General features: G+C 46.3%; 2 protein-coding genes across 2 annotated transcripts in view; one reads left to right on the top strand and one right to left on the bottom strand.

Annotated features, from left to right (window-relative positions):
* LOC128830247 (olfactory receptor 52N4-like) overlaps nucleotides 1-20,250 on the bottom strand; it is a 66,289-nt gene that overhangs the window by 30,580 nt on the left and 15,459 nt on the right. The gene's annotated exons all lie outside the window — the stretch shown is intronic.
* On the top strand, nucleotides 1,228-2,166 carry LOC128830248 (olfactory receptor 52P1-like). The gene has a single exon (XM_054016035.1). It carries the CDS (start codon nucleotides 1,228-1,230, stop codon nucleotides 2,164-2,166), a length of 939 nt encoding a protein of 312 aa, XP_053872010.1.

Here is a 20,250-nt window from a genome sequence, read left to right on the forward strand (position 1 = left end):
GGCATAGCCCAGCAGGATAATGTCTGTTTCCATAAGTTAACTTGGCTCTTATCCAATATAGCAATTCCATCATGGATCAGACCTATGGTCCTTATAGTCCAGTGTCCTCTGTCTTACAGTGGCAGCCACAGGGGCTGCAGAATAAGGTGGAAGAAACCCAGCCATAGGTGGATGGGAGGAAAACCATCATGAGTGTATTACCCTAATGCCTGACAGCTAGGGATTGGCTTTTACCCTGAAACATGTGGGCCTATAGGATTTCCAAAATATTTATTTAGCTGTAACAATTGTTACTGGATAGTCTCACTATTCATGGAAATGTCCAAACTCTTCCTAATCCTTGCTTCCCTCGTGGCCTCAATTACCTCTTGTGGCAAGGAGTTCCTCAGTCTAATTAAGCAGTGAGTGAAGAAAGCATTTTGTTGTTACCTGATCTGACTTTGCCACATTTCATCTTGAATGAATATCTTCTTGATTTTGTATTATGAGTCAGGGAGAACACATTCTAGAGCTACTCTCCACCTGTCAGTAATTTATACACTTTTCTCATATCCCCTCTTATTCATTTCCATTCTAAGGTAAAAATACCAGTCCCAGTCCATATGAGCCCCCGGCCTTTGATCATTCTCATTGCCCTTCCATGGGCCACTCTAATTCTGCAATATCCTGTTTAAGAAGCATGCTCAGTACTACGCAGAGGATCCCAGCGGAGTGTGAAACATCGACTGACTGATCTTATGGCATTGTATTGTCTGTATGATTCCCCATGTCACTCCTCACGGATCCAAAGGTTTTGCTTAGTTTCTGTCCAGGCTTCCACTGTGAGCAGGGCTTCACAGAACTGTGTACCATAATGCCCATGTCTCCCTCCTGTGTTCAAACAGTTACATTAGAACCTTGTAAGCTGTTTGAGGAATTCAAGCTTTTCCCTCCAATGGGTGGACACATTGCAGATATTGACATTGAAGTATATCTGCCATCGTGCGGACCATTCATCTGGGTTTTTTAGCTCCCTCTGAGGACTTGTCTGGACTTTGCTATGACCTACATAATCTGGTGCCATCTGTAAAGGTTGCCACCTCACTGCTCAACCCCATTTCAAGATTGTTAATAACTAAAATATTTACTGGACTATTTGTTATAAAGTGTGTAACCCCCTCGCTGTGCTTCTCTCCCTTCGCAGACACCTGGAGCATTTCTGAGCCGGAGTGACGCATCGACCACCTCATGGCATCTTTCAACCTCACCCCCTCAGACCCTCCAACATTCATCCTAATGGGCATCCCTGGCCTGGAAGCTGCCCACATCTGGATTTCCATCCCTTTCTCTATGTTCTACATTATTGGCCTGTTGGGAAATTTCATGGTTCTGTTTGTTGTAGGGAAAGAAGAAACCCTGCACAAGCCAATGTACCTGCTGCTCTGCATGCTGGCACTCACAGACATCGCCATGTCTACCTCTGTCATGCCAAAGGCACTGTGTATATTTTGGTTTAATTTGAAAAGCATTACTGTTGGTGGCTGCCTCATCCAATTATTCTTCCTTCACGCGGGTTCTATGACACATTCAGCCGTCCTTGTGACAATGGCCTTTGATCGCTATGTTGCCATATGTAACCCTCTGCGATACGCCACCATCCTCACCAACGAAAGAATAGCTAAGCTAGGGCTAGTGGGTTTGATGAGAGCTGTTCTCCTCATTCTGCCAATTCCCCTTCTCCTGAGCAGGCAGCCATTCTGTGCCAATCACATTATCCCCCACACGTATTGTGAGCACATGGCTGTGTCAAAAATGTCATGTGGGGACACCACAGTCAACAGGACGCATGGCTTGGTGATAACATTTGTAGTCATCGGGTTAGACCTGATGCTCATTGCCCTCTCCTACAGTCTGATCATCAGGGCCGTCCTTAAAATCTCCCATAAGGAAGCCCACCAGAAAGCCATCAACACCTGCACAGCCCACATCTGTGTGATGCTGACAACTTATACTCCCTTCCTCTTCACCACTCTGACACACAGGTTTGGTCAGGGCATCGCTCCCCATGTTCACATCATCTTGGCCAACCTCTATTTCCTCATCCCCCCCATGCTCAACCCTATCATTTATGGAGTCAAAACCAAAGAGCTTCGTGACAAAGTGGGCAAATGCCCCTGCAGAATATGATCGCCTGGGACCACTAACTTTAAACCTGTGTGACAAGAGGGGGAAAGAATAGCTCCTCCTTAATCAAGGGTGCTGTGTCCCTGTTTGGCTGATCTCAGCATTGCGGAAGTTCACAGTATGAGAAGTTCCTCACACTTAGCATCTTATCACTCCATCAGCAAGTACTGCTCTCTCCATAGCTGAGATCCCTCTCTCTGACCGTCATTTGATCTCTTTCTACATCAACTGTCAGCCCGCACCCCTGCATGCATGTTACGCAGCCTTTCCGTGACTTCCAGACAACCGGATAACACTGCAGCTTTCTGACGCAAGGTGGACCCTGTGCGAACAAGTTTCTTGATCTGTTCAATGAACTGAAGCTATATTTTCAGATAACCAAAGACAAAGAAAGAAACTACAGTGCTGAACTTCTTTATCATATGTGCAGTGGTCCAGTGAACCAAATTTTTCTGATTTTTCTACTTCCAATCCTTCAGGGAGCCTGGAGGATAAACCAAATGTTTCTGTAGGAAAGTGGTAATTCAGGAAATCTGCTGAAGGAATTGAAGAAATTCTACTAGTACTTGTTGGTGAGAGTAATGGAACTGTGTATTTTTGAGAACTGGACTGCTGTGTTAAACTATGTCATCAACTTTAAGTCAAATAATTTACCGATTTTCAGAGTTGATATTCGAGTCACTTTTCGGCTGGAACTTTCAAAATACACACTAACTTTTCTTGTCATCGAAGAAGTCAAATCTTGGTGTTGAGATTTTATGTTGGAGTTTGTGAAACAGCTGAAACAGGGATTACCACCAAAGATCCAGGTGACTGAATTGCTTCCAGTGCTAAGTGATTGTACTTTGCTCAGCTCTTCAAGACATAGATTGGGAGAGATCTCATTTTTGCCATTGTTTGGTGGAGTCCTTAGATAGCTGAAGTAGCAATGGAGAGTTTTGCCTATGGTTCTCTGGCCTCATACTCAGGACAACCTAGTTGAGCAGTTTTGGGTTGGGTCAAACACATGTATGTCACTGAGGGCAAAGATTTTAGTGAACTTGGCTGATTTGCTCTTTCATTGCTGTCGCTACCTTTTGGCAACGCTGCAGCTGAAAGATAGTTTGCTCAGATGAACTTGATAAAAACAAAACTTGTAAAAAATAAAATCTGTACTAGGTATCTAACAAAATATTTCATTTCTTACTTGATGAATAGGTCTCTGTGTTAATAAAAAAACAAATCTGCACAACAAGATGCAACAGGAGCTTTTAGAAAATATTCTTCTTGCTAGGGCGTATATGCAACGATACAAAATCTGTTGTGAACAGTTTACAGTAACAAAAGAAATGATTGCACTGGTCACTGCTGAGGTATGACCCTGAGCAGAAACATTCTACTTCTGATGTAGACAGTGAGGGTGAAATGTTGCCTTTTAGAGACAAACAGTAACAAATTAATTCAACACAAAATATGGGCATTGACTACTATCATTAAATGCAATCAGAAATAAATAATAGAATAATGTTATTTTTGTTTTTACACTACCTATGTTCTGGGCACCTTTTTGGCTATTTTTATTATCGTTATTCACCATTTTCTGTTTGAAATATCTGCCAACCCTCAATCGGGATACAAGGAATAGATTGGGCTACTCTTAGGTTAGTTTTTAAGTGATTTGGGGCTATTCATGCAGTAGAAATCTGGCAATTTTTGTTTTTACACTACATATGTTTTGGGCTCCTTTGGGGCTATTTCTAACAACCTCATTTGCCATGTTTTGTTTGAAACAGCTGCCACCCCTCAATCAGGATACAAGTACCAGTATTGGGGTTTTGAATGTGAATTTGATTTTCATCTCATCACTTTTTTGCTAATGTGGACGAGCTCCTGCTGGGGCTTGTAACTTTAAAAAACAATCAAATCTGTACTAGGTATCTAAAAAAATATTTCATTTGTTACTTGATGAATAGACCACTGTGTTAATAATAATAAAAAAACCCATTTGTTTCAATAAATAGATTGGACTACTTTTGTGTTCTTTTTTAAGTGCCTTTGGGCTATTAATTCATTAGACATCTGGCAACCAGCCTGGGCCAGAGAAGCACCCCAGAAGAGTCAGAGCTGGGCTGGAGGCAGAGCTGGAGGGTTGGAGCAGACAAGAGCCAGGACCTGGGGCAGCGGAGACCCGCTGCTCCTCTGAGGAGTCAGGGTTGAGCTACAGAATGGAGCTGCGGGGACAGCGCCAGGATAGTGGACGCCGGCTGTGCCACAAATAACACGGCAGCCGAGCGTGATGAGCAGCTGGGGAGATCAAAGTGGGGCCATGGGCAGAGAGCCCAGGACAGGGAGAGGCTGCTAGACAGGAGGGCTATGAAGGCTGGACTCAGAAGGGGGGACATGAACCCAATGGGAGGGCAGATGCTGGGCACAAGGGTCCTGGTACCTCGACCCTGAGGGACCGTGGCCACTGCCAGAGCAGGTGTCTTTCCTGTGGTATCACCACAACGCAGCCAGGGCTGGGAGGGAGACCTGGGACGTGTGAGGAACATACTGTGAACTTTTCCCCTATCCCAGAAACAGCCATTTGTGGGGTTTCCCATGCCCACAAATGGGTTCCTTGTTTCCCTGAACTTTTCCATTTGTTCCTTGTTTTTCTTATAGCTGCTGTTTAATAAATTGTATAAAGAAGAACAGGAGTACTTGTGGCACCTTAGAGACTAACAAATTTATTAGAGCATAAGCTTTCGTGGACTACAGCCCACTTCTTCGGATGCATGAAGTGGGCTGTAGTCCACGAAAGCTTATGCTCTAATAAATTTGTTAGTCTCTAAGGTGCCACAAGTACTCCTGTTCTTCTTTTTGCGGATACAGACTAACACGGCTGTTACTCTGAAATAAATTGTATGTGGTTTTAACGTCATGCAGTGATCAGTGGGTCAAGGAAGTGGCTGGTGCAGAAAGAGCACCCAGAGTGGGGACACCGTAGCCCCTGTCCTAAGTGATCATAATGAGACTGGGGGGGTCAACCCCAGGCCAGCATTTGCCATGGGTGGTCCAGGCAATGGCCCAGAGTGACGTGCTGAAGGGGGCATGGTTTGATACCTCCTACATGACCTGACCTGCCGACCAAGAGCCACTGGGCTTATGGAGGCAGGCAGGCAGCCAGCTGAGAGAGATGCACCAGCAGACCCAAGCAGCAGCTTGACCAGGCAGGCACTCAGCCAGGTAACTCTTGCAGTGGGAGCAGGGGTGTCCAGGGCTCCCCACTCTCCAGGGACAGAGGGCCTCCTTCCCTAGAAGCCATGCCTAGAATGGGGCTGGGCTGGAAGAGGCTTCTGATCTGATGTCTGGGATGGGCGGTTGAGGTTGGTGGGGTGAGGAAGCAGGAGGAGATGCACCTGTGCCAGCATCTCTGTGTCCTGGCTGGGGCCTTGGCACCTCCCTGCTATCTAGGTTGTGCTGAAGGTTGTCATGCACTATCACCCCCTAAGAGCCCCAAACTTGCCCCTGGCAATCTCGGCAGGTAGGGGAGCGCACACTTGGCTCCACACAGGTGAGAACCACACTCACCGGGGGTGCTTCAGACTGCTTCCATTCCTAACCTGCAGACAAGTAACACACGGGGGGGCAAACAAGATCACAGAACCGCCCCCCCTCAGTTTTCTGCCAGGGTTTGGGTGCTGCCCCCCCCACACACTGTATGGTACCTGCAGGGTTTGTCTGCCGAGCCCTCCATTCCCCCTGCCCATGGCACTTACTGGAGCTGGGAACTGAGACAGGCAAACAAACAGCACATGCACCAAATAGCTGGGAGCTGCAGGGAGGGGCTCCTGCTTTAGATCTGCAGGGAGAGAAAGCTGAGGAACAGCTGCTTTCCCATAGGGGGACTGAGGGTAAGGAGGACACTGCCTGGGGAGGGAGGGCATGACTCGAGCTGTTGGGGGGAATGTTTAAATTCCCCCCCACCACTATCAGCAGGTAAGGGTCCTCTCTGCTCCCCAAGATAAGAAGCTTCACTCTATTGGCCTCTCCAAAGTCAGCAGAGGAGATCAATGGGTGTGAGATCAGCTCCCCCATGAGCCTCCCCCACCCATCGGAACAGGAGTGGGAATGGGGGTCACAGTGGGTAGGGGAGAAGCGTGCTGTCTCCCTGGGCTGTGCCCTGTCCCAGGGGTGTTCCCAACACAGTGGTTCTGGAGTTTTTATGTTCGATTAACCATTAAGGAGGCTGTGCCTGCTCCGATCACCTTGAAACCTTTCTCCCTTTCTTTCAATCCCTGATCGCATTACCAGACCCTCAGGCTTTCTCTTTGTAACTGCTTCTGTTTCCACCAGTTGTATTTCACAGAACACCGAAACTCCTGGGGCAAGGCCTTGGCTAGGCTGTTGGGCAAAGCACTGTGCACATTTCTATACTGCATCAAGAATAAACAAACTCCTTCCTTTACTCCCATCTTTAATTTAATTCCATATCCTGCAAACCTCGTTCAGCCTCTGGAATTCACTGGAGTTCCTGCTGTTAGTGTGAGGAGAATGTGGGATTGTGATTTAGAGGTTTCAGGCCTTTCAACTAGGAGATAACTCTGGTGGGGATAGGATCTGCCCTTCTCTCCACAGAGATGTTTCAACCCTGCTGCTTATCAAGTGACTTATCAATAGGTTTGGCAGAATTCAGCTTTTAGTGACAAGAGGGTGAAAGGATGCCTCCTCATTAATCAAGGGTGCTGTCACAGTTTGACAGAGCTCAACACTTGGGAGTGGTTTAAAAGGCTGAGTTTTTCCTGCCTGTGAATTATCTGGCCCTTTACAGAGTAAGCGTAAACACACATTCTATTTCGCAAAGTGCCCTGCTCTGTGCTCTCTACCCCTGTGTTGGTAGTGTCATCGGTAGGAAAGATAGAAAACGTGGCAAAAGACCACCTTGGCTTCACCACGAGATCTTGCATGATCTAAAAAATAAAAAGGAGTCATATAGAAAATGGAAACTAGGACAAATTACAAAGGATGAATATAGGCAAACAACACAGGAATGCAGGGGCAAGATTAGAAAGGCAAAGGCACAGAATGAACTCAAACTAGCTACAGGAATAAAAGGAAACAAGAAGACTTTTTATCAATACATTAGAAGCAAGAGGAAGACCAAAGACAGGGTAGGCCCACTGCTCAGTGAAGAGGGAGAAACAGTAACAGGAAACTTGGAAATGGCAGAGATGCTTAATGACTTCTTTGTTTCAGTCTTCACCGAGAAGTCTGAAGGAATGCCTAACATAGTGAATGCTAATGGGAAGGGGGTAGATTTAGCAGATAAAATAGAAAGAAGAACAAGTTAAAAATCACTTAGAAAAGTTAGATGCCTGCAAGTCACCCGGGCCTGATGAAATGCATCCTAGAATACCCAAGGAGCTAATAGAGCAGGTATCTGAGCCTCTAGCTATTATCTTTGGAAAATCATGGGAGATGGGAGAGATTCCAGAAGACTGGAAAAGGGCAAATATAGTGCCCATCTATAAAAAGGGAAATAAAAACAACCCAGGAAACTACAGAGCAGTTAGTTGAACTTCTGTGCCAGGGAAAATAATGGAGCAACTAATTAAGGAAATAATCTGCAAACACTTGGAAGGTGGTATGGTGACAGTGAATAGCCAGCATGGATTTGTGAAGAACAAATCATGTCAAACCAATCTGATAGCTTTCTTTGATAGTATAACGAGTCTTGTGGATAAGGGAGAAGCAGTCTATGTGGTATACCTAGATTTTAGTAAGGCATTTGATATGGTCTCGCATGATATTCTTATCGATAAACTAGGCAAATACAACTTAGATGGGGCTACTATAAGGTGGGTGCATAACTGGCTGGATAACCGTACTCAGAGAGTTGTTATTAATGGTTCCCAATCCTGCTGGAAAGGCATAACGAGTGGGGTACCCCAGGGGTCTGTTTTGGGACCAGCTCTGTTCAATATCTTCATTAAAGACATAGATATTGGCATAGAAAGTACGCTTATTAAGTTTGCAGATGATACCAAACTGGGAGGGATTGCAACTGCTTTGGACGACAGGATCATAATTCAAAATGATCTCGACAAATTGGAGAAATGGTCTGAGTTAAACAGGGTGAAGTTTAACACAGAAAAATGCAAAGTGCTCAACTTAGGAAGAAAAAATCAGTTTCACACATAAGAATGGGAAGAGATTGTCTAGGAAGGAGTACGGCAGAAAGGGATTAGGGGTTATAGTGGACCACGAGCTAAATATGAGTCAACTGTGTGATGCTGTTGCAAAAAAAGCAAACATGATTCTGGGATGCATTAACAGGTTTGTTCTGAGCAAGACACGAGAAGTCATTCTTCATCTCTACTCTGCACTGGTTAGGCCTCAACTGGAGTATTGTGTGCAGTTCTGGGCACCGCATTTCAAGAAAGATGTGGAGAAATTGGAGAGGGTCCAGAGAAGAGCAACAAGAATGAAATGAAGGAAGGCTGAAAGAATTGGGTTTGTTTAGTTTGGAAAAGAGACTGAGAGGGGACATGATAGCAGTTTTCAGGTATCTAAAAGGGTGTGATAAGGAGGAGGGAGAAAACTTATTCACCTCAGGCTCTAAGGATAGAACAAGAAGCAATGGGCTTAAACTGCAGCAAGGGAGGTTTAGGTTGGACATTTGGAAAAAGTTCCTAACTGTCAGGGTGGTTAAACACTGGAATAAATTGCCTAGGGAGGTTGTGGAATCTCCATCTCTGGAGATATTTAAGAGTAGGTTAGAGAAAAGTCTATCAGGGATGGTCTGGACAGTATTTGGTCTTGCCATGAGGGCAGGGGACTGGACTCGATGACCTCTCGAGGTTCCTTCCAGTCCTAGAATCTATGAATCTATGAATATGTGGGGGAAAGGAGGCGAGGAGAGCTGGCTGTATTTTAAAGAAGCCTTATTGAGGGCACAGGAAAAAAGCATCCCGATGTGCAGAAATAATACCAAATATAGCAGGTGACCAGCTTGGCTTAACAGTGAAATCTTCAGGGAGCTTAAACATGAAAAGGAAATTTACAAGAATTGGAAACTTGGACAGATGACTAGGGAGGAGTATAAACATATTGCTTGAGCATACTGGGTGTAATTAGGAAGTCAAAAGCACAACTGGAGTGGCAGCTAGCAAGCGATGTGAAGGGCAACAAGAAGGGTTTTTACAGGTATGTTAGCAACAAGAAGAAGGTCAGAGGAAGTGTGGGACCCTTACTGAATGGGAGAGGCAACCTAGTAACAGATGATGTGGAAAAAGATGGAGAACCCAATGTCTATTTTGTCTCAGTTGTCATAGACAAGGTAGGCTCAAGACTGCTGCACTGGGCAGCACAGTATGTGGGGGAGGTGAGCAGCCCTCAGTGGTGAAAGAACAGGTTCAGGACTATTTAGAAAAGCTGGACATGCACAAGTCCATGGTGTCAGATGCAATGCATCTGAAGATGGTGAGGGAGTTGGCTGATGTGATTTCAGAGCCATTGGCAATTATCTTTGAAAATTCATGGTGATATAGGGGACGTCCCTGATGATTGTACCACACTACAGCCAAATTGCCACCCCACTGACTGACCTAACCAGGAAAAAGCAAGCATTGCAATTTACTGGGGCCCCAGGCCACGGGGCCCCCAGGAAGCTAAGTTGCTCAGGCTTCGACTTCAGTCCCAGGTGGAAGGGCTCAGGGCCCCGGTGCTCCACCCCCATGTGATGGACTTCATATTTCTGCCCTGGTGCCCAGCGAGCCTAACATTGGACATGCTTGGGGGACCCCATGAAACCTGCTTGTGGCCCCCCGACCCCTGGTTGAGAACCACTGACTAAGAAGGTCTTTAAGTGCAATTGCACTTGTTACAATAACTTCTAAAGAGCGGCATGAAAAAATACAGACCAATAGCCAATGCTCTAAAAAAAATGAGCCTAGTGGAACTTAATATTCCATGTGTGAAAAATATGTATTGGTCACCTGCTGAACAACCAAGCATTTTGCATTTGAATGGTTTAAACCCAATAGCTCTACATCCACACACACACACACACACATCCCTCTCTAGTTCTTGCTTTCTAGTCCAAAGAAGGATGAACAAGTGTCTAATGCTCAACTAGCCCATTGGACTTTGTTAGTGCATGATAAAGATATAACAATGACCCCAGTACGGACCCTATCTCAATTGCTGGATGCCCTGTTGTATTCTGGGAACACCGATGTGTGCCCAAAGGTTGATTAAGGAAAACCCTTAACCCAGTTTTTTCCATTAATACCTCCCCAAATAAAAATCTGAGAAGCATATTGCTCTTTCATAAATGAACCCAACCACTATGATCAGGAGAAAGTAATATCGTCTTGTTCTTGATCCATTCTCCAAATGGGTGGAAGCATTTCTCCTTAAGGCAAATGCTGCTTTAGCCCCAACAAAACACTTGGTGAAACAAATCTTCTCTCATTGGAAACTCCTCGCTAGGGTAGAGTCAGCTAGAGGAACAAATTTTACTGGGCACGTGTTCCAAAAATGTTTACAGCTGTTGGAAGTGCAACAAAATTGATCTAGTAGGGGATTGGTCCTGCTCCGAGCAGAGGGTTGAACTAGATGACCTCCTGAGGTCCCTTGCGTCCCTGATATTCTAAGATTCATATAGACCTCAATCATCAGGAATACTAGAGAAAACAAATTGCAAATTAATGCTGCAGAAACTGGTAGATCCAAATGGATGAAAGTGGAATACTCTAATTCCACTCATTTTAATGACACTCAGGACAACTCCCATTGTCTCCACAGATCATAAACTCTTGGTGGTGATGATTGGGTGAACCATGTGAATGCCAGAGCAACTTCTGTGGCATACCAGTGGCACACAGCTAGAGGAAGTCAAACTGAACACCTATCTGCGAGCATTACATAAACGTTTGAATCAGGTACTCTTGCATGAAGCTATAAAATTGGGAAAATCCAAACAGAAAGCAAATGTCTATTTTGATAAAAGCCAATGAAAAAATGCTTGAGAAATTGAAAATCAGGTGATGATACTCTGTATCAGAAGACAATTTATGTAACCAATAAACTGATGACATTAGAAATAGACTCGGTTCCTCTGTATACAGAATCAGAAACAAAAGGAAAGGTAGATAAATTCTATCAAGTTAATAGAACTAAAGTTGTACCGGAAAAGAAATATTTCTTTACAGGTAGAGGAACCAAAGACGTTGACCACAAAAGAGGAAGTAAAAGATCAGAGAAAGCCACCCCAGTAGCAGGATACTGATAAAAACCTTTGATGACAGTATCGCGGGAGAAGAAAGCCTTTCCCAGGCCCTTTGGCCTGCATTAATTCAGGATCACATCATTTGGCCTCCACACGGTGGCAGTGAGTTTTTGGAGGTTAATGGACAGGATATTACAACTGCATGGTTGGTATGCAGTGGTACGCTGGTCCTGGCTCTTATGGTAGCATTCCCACACAGAGTGCAGATGGCATTAAACACAAAAGAGAAAGTCATCATCAATTGCTAGATTGAACAGTCTGCAAGACTCAGTTTGCCCTGACAATATGAGCCCCTGGTATCAGCGAATCATTTCTTCACTCCCAGGGGAGGCTCTCAAGTCAAAGTTCTCCAGGTCCATTTTCTACTCTTCCAGCTGCTCAAGGATCCAAGGGAATTGTCTGGTATTCTTGGCCAATCAGAGAGTCCACAGGGACTGTACAGGGAAATAATAAAGGTTACTGTCCAGCACACCGAGTGTCAGACAGGTGAGATTCATATAGTGATTCTCAGGGCTCTGCCTTTCTATTGCAGTAAGGAGATTTCCTCTCTCTGCTGACCAGGATTTTGGTGAGTTGTACTTCTATCTGTCTCAATAGGTTCCTTTTTTGTGGGAGCTGTGTGGTTTTTCCTCTGGTTCGTTCAAGTTTTCCAATTCAGGAACTTCCATTGCCCTGTTAGGTAGTACAGCCAAAGCCTCTGCAGTGGGTATCTGTGTTACCAGAGGGTTCAAAAGAAGAATGGCCCCCACACTGGCCAGATTCTTCTCCCATCCTTTGCCTTCAGTGGGTCACTGAAGATTGAGACAGGCTTCCCTGAGAGCAAAATCGGGGCCCTTGTGTTTGGAAATTCCCATATTTTATGCCAGCTCTCAGAAGGCCACATGCACTGGTGGTTTCCTTCAGACTCTTTCAGCACCCTAACAGAATAGCGCTCTCTGTAGCAAGACCTAAAGCTGTGATTTATGCAGCTTAAAACCAAAAGTTAAACACTGAGCGTGAATCTGGTCCCCTTGAGATCAACGACAAAACTCCCAACAAGGCCAGGAGTTCACTCTAAATCCACATGTAGGAACTTAAATAAATGGCCTGATTTACACTGGCCATGAGCCTCCAACAACATTAACTGGAGTCATCCTGTGGCCTGTCAGGGTGGGTGATGTCATTTGGACCAAGGAAGAACCGACAGGAGAGTTGCTGAAATCTCAAACTCACAGGCTTACAGGTTCAGAACAATAGGGATTAAAAAAAAAAAAATTCAGAGAGGGAGATGGGTCTGCTCTCTCTGTGCCCCTGCATCTCTGGGTCTGGAGACGACAGGAACCAACAAAAGGCAATAAAAATAAAAAAAATGTTTCTGGCTTGGAGGAAACCAAGTGGTGTTGGAAATCTCACACAGGGATGTCCAGGAAAGCAAAATAAGTGTGTTTGGTCCCCACATGTAGTATCCAGCTCACAGTGGCTCCTAATCCTGAAACTGGATGAAATATGGACTGGACATCCTGCCTAATGCACAGACCAAAGAGGCATCATGACGCCTTCTGTGATAGGGGGTGTCTCAGACTGTAACAGAATGTAGATAACACTGTAGCAGATTGCCTTCCCCCATTCGGACCATCCCTCCTCTGAGCAACCCCACTACAGCCTTGTGGTAATGTCAGCATTTGCCGACAAAGAAAAGCAGCATCAGGAAGGTGTGTCCAGGTTTCTAACTGGCTGCAGTACACTAAACCTTTGTGTTGTTTTTTTTAGGAAGTAAGCAACAAAGAGTCCTGTGGCACCTTATAGACTAACAGATTTATTGGAGCATAAGCTTTCGTCAGACGCGTCTTCACCCACGAAAGCTCATGCTCCAATACATGTTAGTCAATAAGGTGCCACAGGACTCTGTGTTAATTTTTACACATCCAGACTAAGACGGCCACCGCTCTGATACTTTGTAGAAAGAGTTACTCATGCTGGCTCCTTTTCGTCTCCAAGTCCTCTCTCCCTCCCGCCGGGTCTGTCCCTCGCTCCTTCCCTGCACAGGCAGAGCTGCTTCAGGGTTTCCCTTTGCTCCCAGAAAGGCAGGTCAGCCTGATCCTTCCCTTTCCCCTAGTGCAGACAGACACTGAGTTTAACCTAGTCTGAGGAGGTATTTCTGTTGGCTCTTGCTGTGGGGTCTGGCATCTAGTTTTGGTCCTGGGTGACAGTTATCACTGTGGCAGGGCTGGAAATTGTGGGGGTGGGGGACCTACATGGACAAGTGGCCAGCACTGGGGGTTGTGGCGCAGGGAGTGAGATGTACGCAGGCAGGCGGGCAGCACTGAGGGTTATTGGGACGGGGAGCAGGGTGCATACAGACAGACTGGTGGTGCTGAGGGTTATGGGGACAGACATACAGGGTGTACAGGGACAGGCAGGCAGCGCTGGGGACTGTGGGGGTGCGGAACAGCATGCACATGGACGGGAAGGCAGCACGGTTGAAATTAAATTTTTCATTGTGATTGTTGTTCCCAGGCCAGTGCTGGGACCTCTCCTGGCCCCAAGAGCATTTTTGAGAGTCTTGGGGTCTCTGGCAGGCCACAGAACTGCAGCCTTGGTGTTTCAAATTGTTGTTGTTAAATGTTATTTACGTAACTTCAGGCATTTCACGGGTAGAAAAAAACATTGATCTTTGTGTGACACTGCACTCCATATTCTTCATAGTGATGTTACTATGATATGATTATGGCATAATTATGATACATTTTATGCAAGATATGTCCTGTATCCTATTTGTGCGCATGTATCATTTTTGTATCTGAAGTTATGAATATTGACTACATATCTATTTCATTGTAGTTACACCTGGGTAACATATCAAGGCAAAATGCTTCCAGGCTAGACAGATGGTTTTAGGGGCCTATTCAGGGCACTGGGTGTTCTGGGTCAGGGAGTGTGATGTACACTGAGGGTTATCGAGATGGGGAGAGGGGTGTACACGGAGAGGTTGGCAGTGATGGGGGCTCTGGGAATAGGCAGTGGGTATACAGGAACAGGAGGGCAGCATTGGAGTTGTGGGGGCGGGGAGCAGTGTGTACACGGAGAGACAGGCAGCACTGGGGATTGTGGGGGCAGGGAGCAGAGTGTACAAGGATAGGCAGGCAGTGTTGGGCATTGTGGGTCAGTCAGGGGGTGTACAGGGACAGGCAGGAAGCTCTGGAGGTTGTGGGGAAGCAGGGAGTGCACAAGTCAGGCAGGAAGTGCTGTGGGTTGTGGGGACAGCGAGTGGAGTGTACCTGGAAAGTTGGGCAATGCTGGGGGTTGTGGGGCAGGCCCGGCTGTTGACAAGAAGAGGGGGCAGTGCTGGAGGTTGTGGGGAGTGGGATTGGAGGGTACACAGACACATGGTCAGAGGTGGTGCGTTCTAGAGACTGGGAATGGAGCCTAAAGGGACAGGCAGGCAGTGCTGGGTGTTGTGGGACAGGCAGGTGGTATACAGAGACAGGCGAGCAGCACTGGGTGTTGTGGGGGCATGGAGTGGCATGTACAGAGACAGGTGGGCAGCTCTGTTGAAATTAAATTTTTCTTTGTGACTGTTGGACCAAGACCAGCACTGCGACATTTCCTGGCCCCAAGTATGCTTGGTAGGGTTCCAGGGTCTCTTTGCCCTGCCAAGCCTCAGAACTTCAGTTTGGGTGTCAAAAACTTTACTCAGTTTTGTTTCCAACTGTTGTTGTTGTTGTTGTTGAATGTTATTTACATAACTTCAGGCATTTCACTAGTGGAAAGAACCATTGACCTTTTCTCCTCAGTTGCTTCAATCTCCCATCATACTCTGAACCCTGTCCGTACTCTATTTCCACATCCCAGGCTGCCCAAATTACAACAGCATACTGGTCGCCAGTGTCTTCTCCATGCTCCCTAGACGCCCCTCACTCCCACAATCTCCAAGCTGCCCCATGCTACCCACAGCTCTTCCTTTGTGGGGGTTGAAGTGGCTCCCATCACACCTGCTCCCTTGGCTGGGGGTAATCATTGACTGTCTCACTGGTGAGAAATCTCATTAGTGGCAAAAGCCAAGGCAGGCACCAGTGGGCTTCTCCTGTTACACCCATACACACCATGCTGCTTCAAGGTTTGCTACACAGGAACAACTCGCAAGCTGAGAAATTTGCACATTGTATAATGAGAGGGGGCAACCCTGGGACAGGTTAGGGCCTCAATACATACAGACGCCACGTGCAGGAGCCACTGGCTGCTGACTGTAACAGTGAGCTACTGCCACATAGACATTAAACTCAGGGTGCTCTGGGACCATTTGCTAGCCAGCTCTCAGTCATTCATGGCAAGTGTTATTATCCATTCATCCCTCAGTGCGGAGACTATATGGGCTCAAATCATTATTTTTCTCACCTTAAACATTCATCCATGCAGTGCGTCATGGGATCCCTCAGCCTCGTGAAATAGACACCTCGTGTAGCATTTCCAAGGCACTACAGTCACATTTCCAAAGCATCACAGTCATCTATTTGCCGCCCCGACTGGGAAAACCGAGAGGTCTGCTGCTTGCCAGGAGCTAGGATACATGATGTGATAGAGAGACTGCCGAGACTCATCAAGCCCTTGGATCACTACCTCTTCGTGCTTCTCCACGTGGGAACCTGTGACGGGTTGGATCACAGAAACCCCCTTGGGAGCTGCCACCCGATGTGCAAAGACTACCCCTGCTTCTGTTTTCCCTGCCAGCTCAGGACTCCAGCACCCTGTCTTGCTGAGCCAGACACTCCTGTTTGGCTCCAGACACAGATCCAGGGTCTGAATCACTTGTCCCAAAGCTGCAAGTTTACCTGGAAACAGCTCACAGTAGTACGCTTGTCTTTAGCACTCAGATGCCCAACTCCCAATGGGGACTAAACCCAGATAAATCCGTTTTACCCTACATAAAACTTATGCAGGGCAAACTCATGAATTGTTCGCCCTCTATAACACTGATAGAGAGATATGCACAGTTGTTTGCTCCCCCAGGTATTAATACATACTCTGAGTGAATTACTAAATAAAAAGTGATTTTATTAAATACAGACAGTAGGATTTAAGTGGTTCAAAGTAGTAACAGACAGAACAAAGTAAGTCACAAGCAAAATAAAACAAAATGCGCAGATCTATGCCTAAACAAACTGAATACAGATAATTTCCTCACCAGTTCCAGAATGCTCCCTTTTACAGGCTAATCTCCTTTTAGCCTGGGTCCAGCAATCACTCACACCCCCTGTAGTTACTGTCCTTTGTTTCAGTCTCCTTCAAGTATCCTCGGGGGGGGGGGGGGGGTGGAGAGGCTCCTTCTTTAGCCAGCTGAACACCACCTGGAGGGGTCTCCCACAGGCTTAAGTAGACTCTCTCTTGTGGGTGGAGACCCCCCTCCTCCCTCCTATGCAAAGCCCAGCTCCAAGATGGAGTTTTGGAGTCACCTGGGCAAGTCACATGCCCCTGCACGACTCAGTCTTTGCAGGCCGACGCCATTGTCCACATGGCATCTTGCATGTCTCCAGGAAGACTTCTCATGTGGATTGGAGCATTCCAAGATGCATTGTTCCCTAAGTGTCTCCTGATCAGGTACTTAACCTGGCAAATTCCTTCCTAAAGAAGCTGAACAAATGCCTCACAAAGCTTACTTAGAAATCAGGCAAGCATACAGCCCATATTCTTAACCTCGAGTAGAAAATGATATATGTGTACAAATAGGATGAATAGATATAGTAGACCATAACCCTTACGGAGATATGTTACATGGCACAGGCAGCACAAAACATATTCCAGTTATGTCATACATACATTTATAAGCACCCCCTCCCCATAAAGCCTTATGGGGTACACTGTCACAGAACCAATGATACTGTCAAGAATGACCTTGAGCGGATCACTCCAGACTACATGTCTCTGGGAAGAAGGATAAAGGAGTTTGAGGCGCAAGTGGTGTTCTCAGAGTAGCAGCCGTGTTAGTCTGTATCAGCAAAAAGAACAGGAGTACTTGTGGCACCTTAGAGACTAACAAATTTATTAGAGCATAAGCTTTCGTAGGCTACAGCCCACTTCTTCGGATGCATTCGAAGAAGTGGGCTGTAGCCCACAAAAGCTTATGATCTAATAAATGTGTTAGTCTCTAAGGTGTCACAAGTACTCCTGTTCTTTTTAAGTGGTGTTCTTGTCCATCCTCCCTGTGCAAGGAAAAGGCCTGGGTAGAGACCATCGAATCGTGGAAGTCAACGAATGGCTTCGCAGGTGGTGTCGGAGAGAAGGCTTTGGATTCTTCGACCATGGGATGGTGTTCCAAGAAGGAGGAGTGCTAGGCAGAGACGGACTCCACCTAACAAAGAGAGGGAAGAGCATCTTCGCAAGCAGGCTGGCTAACCTAGTGAGGAGGGCTTTAAACTAGGTTCACCGGGGGAAAGAGACCAAAGCCTTGAGGTAAGTGGGGAAATGGGATCCTGGGAGGAAGCAAGAGCAGGAGAGCGCAAGAGGGGAGGACTCCTGTCTCATACTAAGAAAGAGGGAGGATCAATGAGTTATCTTAAGTGCCTATACACAAATGCAAGAAGCCTGGGAAACAAGCAGGGAAAACTGGATGTCCTGGCACAGTCAGGAAACTAAGATGCGATTGGAATAACAGAGACTTGGTGGGATAACTCACATGACTGGAGTACTGTCATGGATAGATATAAACTGTTCAGGAAGGACAGGCAGGGCAGAAAAGGTGGGGGAGTTGCGTTGTATGTAAGAGAGGAGTATGACTGCTCAGAGCTCCGGTATGAAACTGCAGAAAAACCTGAGAGTCTCTGGATAAAGTTGAAAAGTGTGAGCAACAAAGGTGATGTCGTGGTCGGATTCTGCTATAGACCATCAGACCAGGGGGATGAGGTACAAATCCATGGGGCCAGATGCGCTGCCGCCGAGGGTGCTAAATGAGTTGGCGGATGAGATTGCGGAGCCATTGGCCATCATCTTTGAAAACTCATGGCAATCGGGGGAGGTCCCGGATGACTGGAAAAAGGCTAATGTAGTGCCCATCTTTAAAAAAGGGAAGAAGAAGGATCAGGGGAACAACAGGCCAGTCAGCCTCACCTCAGTCCCTGGAAAAATCATGGATCAGGTCCTCAAGGAATCAATTATGAAACACTTAGAGGAGAGGAAAGTGATCAGGAACAGTCAGCATGGATTCACCAAGGGCAAGTCATGCCTGACTAACCTAATTGCCTTCTATGATGAGATAACGGGCTCTGTGGATGAGGGGAAAGCAGTGGATGTGTTATTCCTTGACTTTAGCAAAGCTTTTGATACGGTCTCCCACAGTATTCTTGCCGCCAAGTTAAAGAAGTATGGGCTGGATGAATGGACTGTAAGGTGGATAGAAAGCTGGCTAGATCGTCGGGCTCAATGGGTAGTGATCAATGGCTCCATGTCTAGTTGGCAGCCCGTTTGAAGCAGAGTGCCCCAAGGGTCAGTCCTGGGGCCAGTTTTGTTTAATATCTTTATTAATGATCTGGAGGATGGTGTGGACTGCACTCTCAGCAAGTTTGCAGATGACACTAAACTGGTAGATACGCTGGAGGGTAGGGATCGGATACAGAGGGACCTAGACAAATTAGAGGATTGAGCCAAAAAAAAAAACCTGATAAGGTTCAACTAGGACAAGTGCAGAGTCCTGCACTTAGGACGGAAGAATCCTATGCACTGCTACAGACTAGGGACCGAATGGCTAGGTAGCAATTCTGCAGAAAAAGACCTTGAGGTCACAGTGGAGGAGAAGCTGGATATGAGTCAACAGTGTGCTCTCGTTGCCAAGAAGGCTAACGGCATTTTGGGCTGTATAAGTAGGGGCATTGCCAGCAGATCGAGGAACGTGATCATTCCCCTTTATTCGACATTGGTGAGGCCTCATCTGGAGTAGTGTGTCCAGTTTTGGGCCCCACACTACAAGAAGGATGTGGAAATATTGGAAAGAGTTCAGCAGGGGGCAACAATAATGATTAGGGGTCTGGAGCACATGACTTAGGAGGGGCTGAGGGAACTGGGATTGTTTAGTCTCCAGAAGAGAAGAATGAGGGGGGATTTGATAGCAGCCTTCAACTACCTGAAGGAGGGTTCCAAAGAGGATGGAGCTCGGCTGTTCTCAGTGGTGGCAGATGACAGAACAAGGAGCAATGGTCTCATTGCAGTGGGGGAGGTCTAGGTTGGATATTAGGAAACACTATTTCACTAGGAGGATGGTGAAGCACTGGAATGCATTACCTAGGGAGGTGGTGGAGTCTTCTTCCTTGGAGGTTTTTAAGGCTCGGCTTGACAAAGCCCTGGCTGGGATGATTTAGTTGGGACTTGGTCCTGCTTTGAGCAGGGGGTTGGACTAGATGACGTCCTGAGGTCCCTTCCAACCCTAATCGTCTATGATTCTATGAGAATTTCGCCTCACTGGGCTAAATTCAGCAGGGTCATGAATAGAAAAAAAGCCTTCAGTAATTTCAGGTACGATCTTGGAACCAAAATGCCTCTAGCTGAGTCCTGGGGACATGCTCGTAGATTCAAAGGCCAGAAGGGACCATTGTGATCATCTAGTCTTTATGACACAGGGCTGAGAATTTCCCCAAAATTATTTCTAGAGCAGGTCTTTTAGAGAAACATAAAACCTTTATTTAGACATTCTCAGTGATAAAGAATGCATGAAGACCCTTGGTAAATTGTTCAAATGGTTAATTACTTTCACCATTTAAAAAATGTACGCCTTATCTCCAGTCAGAATGTCTTTAAATTCAACTTCCAGCCAGTGGATCATGTTATGCTGGAAAGCCTATTATTACATATTGGTTCCCTGTGTAGGTACT

Source organism: Malaclemys terrapin, chromosome 1 (genome assembly GCF_027887155.1).
Source record: "Malaclemys terrapin pileata isolate rMalTer1 chromosome 1, rMalTer1.hap1, whole genome shotgun sequence".
NCBI classification, from domain to species: domain Eukaryota; kingdom Metazoa; phylum Chordata; order Testudines; family Emydidae; genus Malaclemys; species Malaclemys terrapin.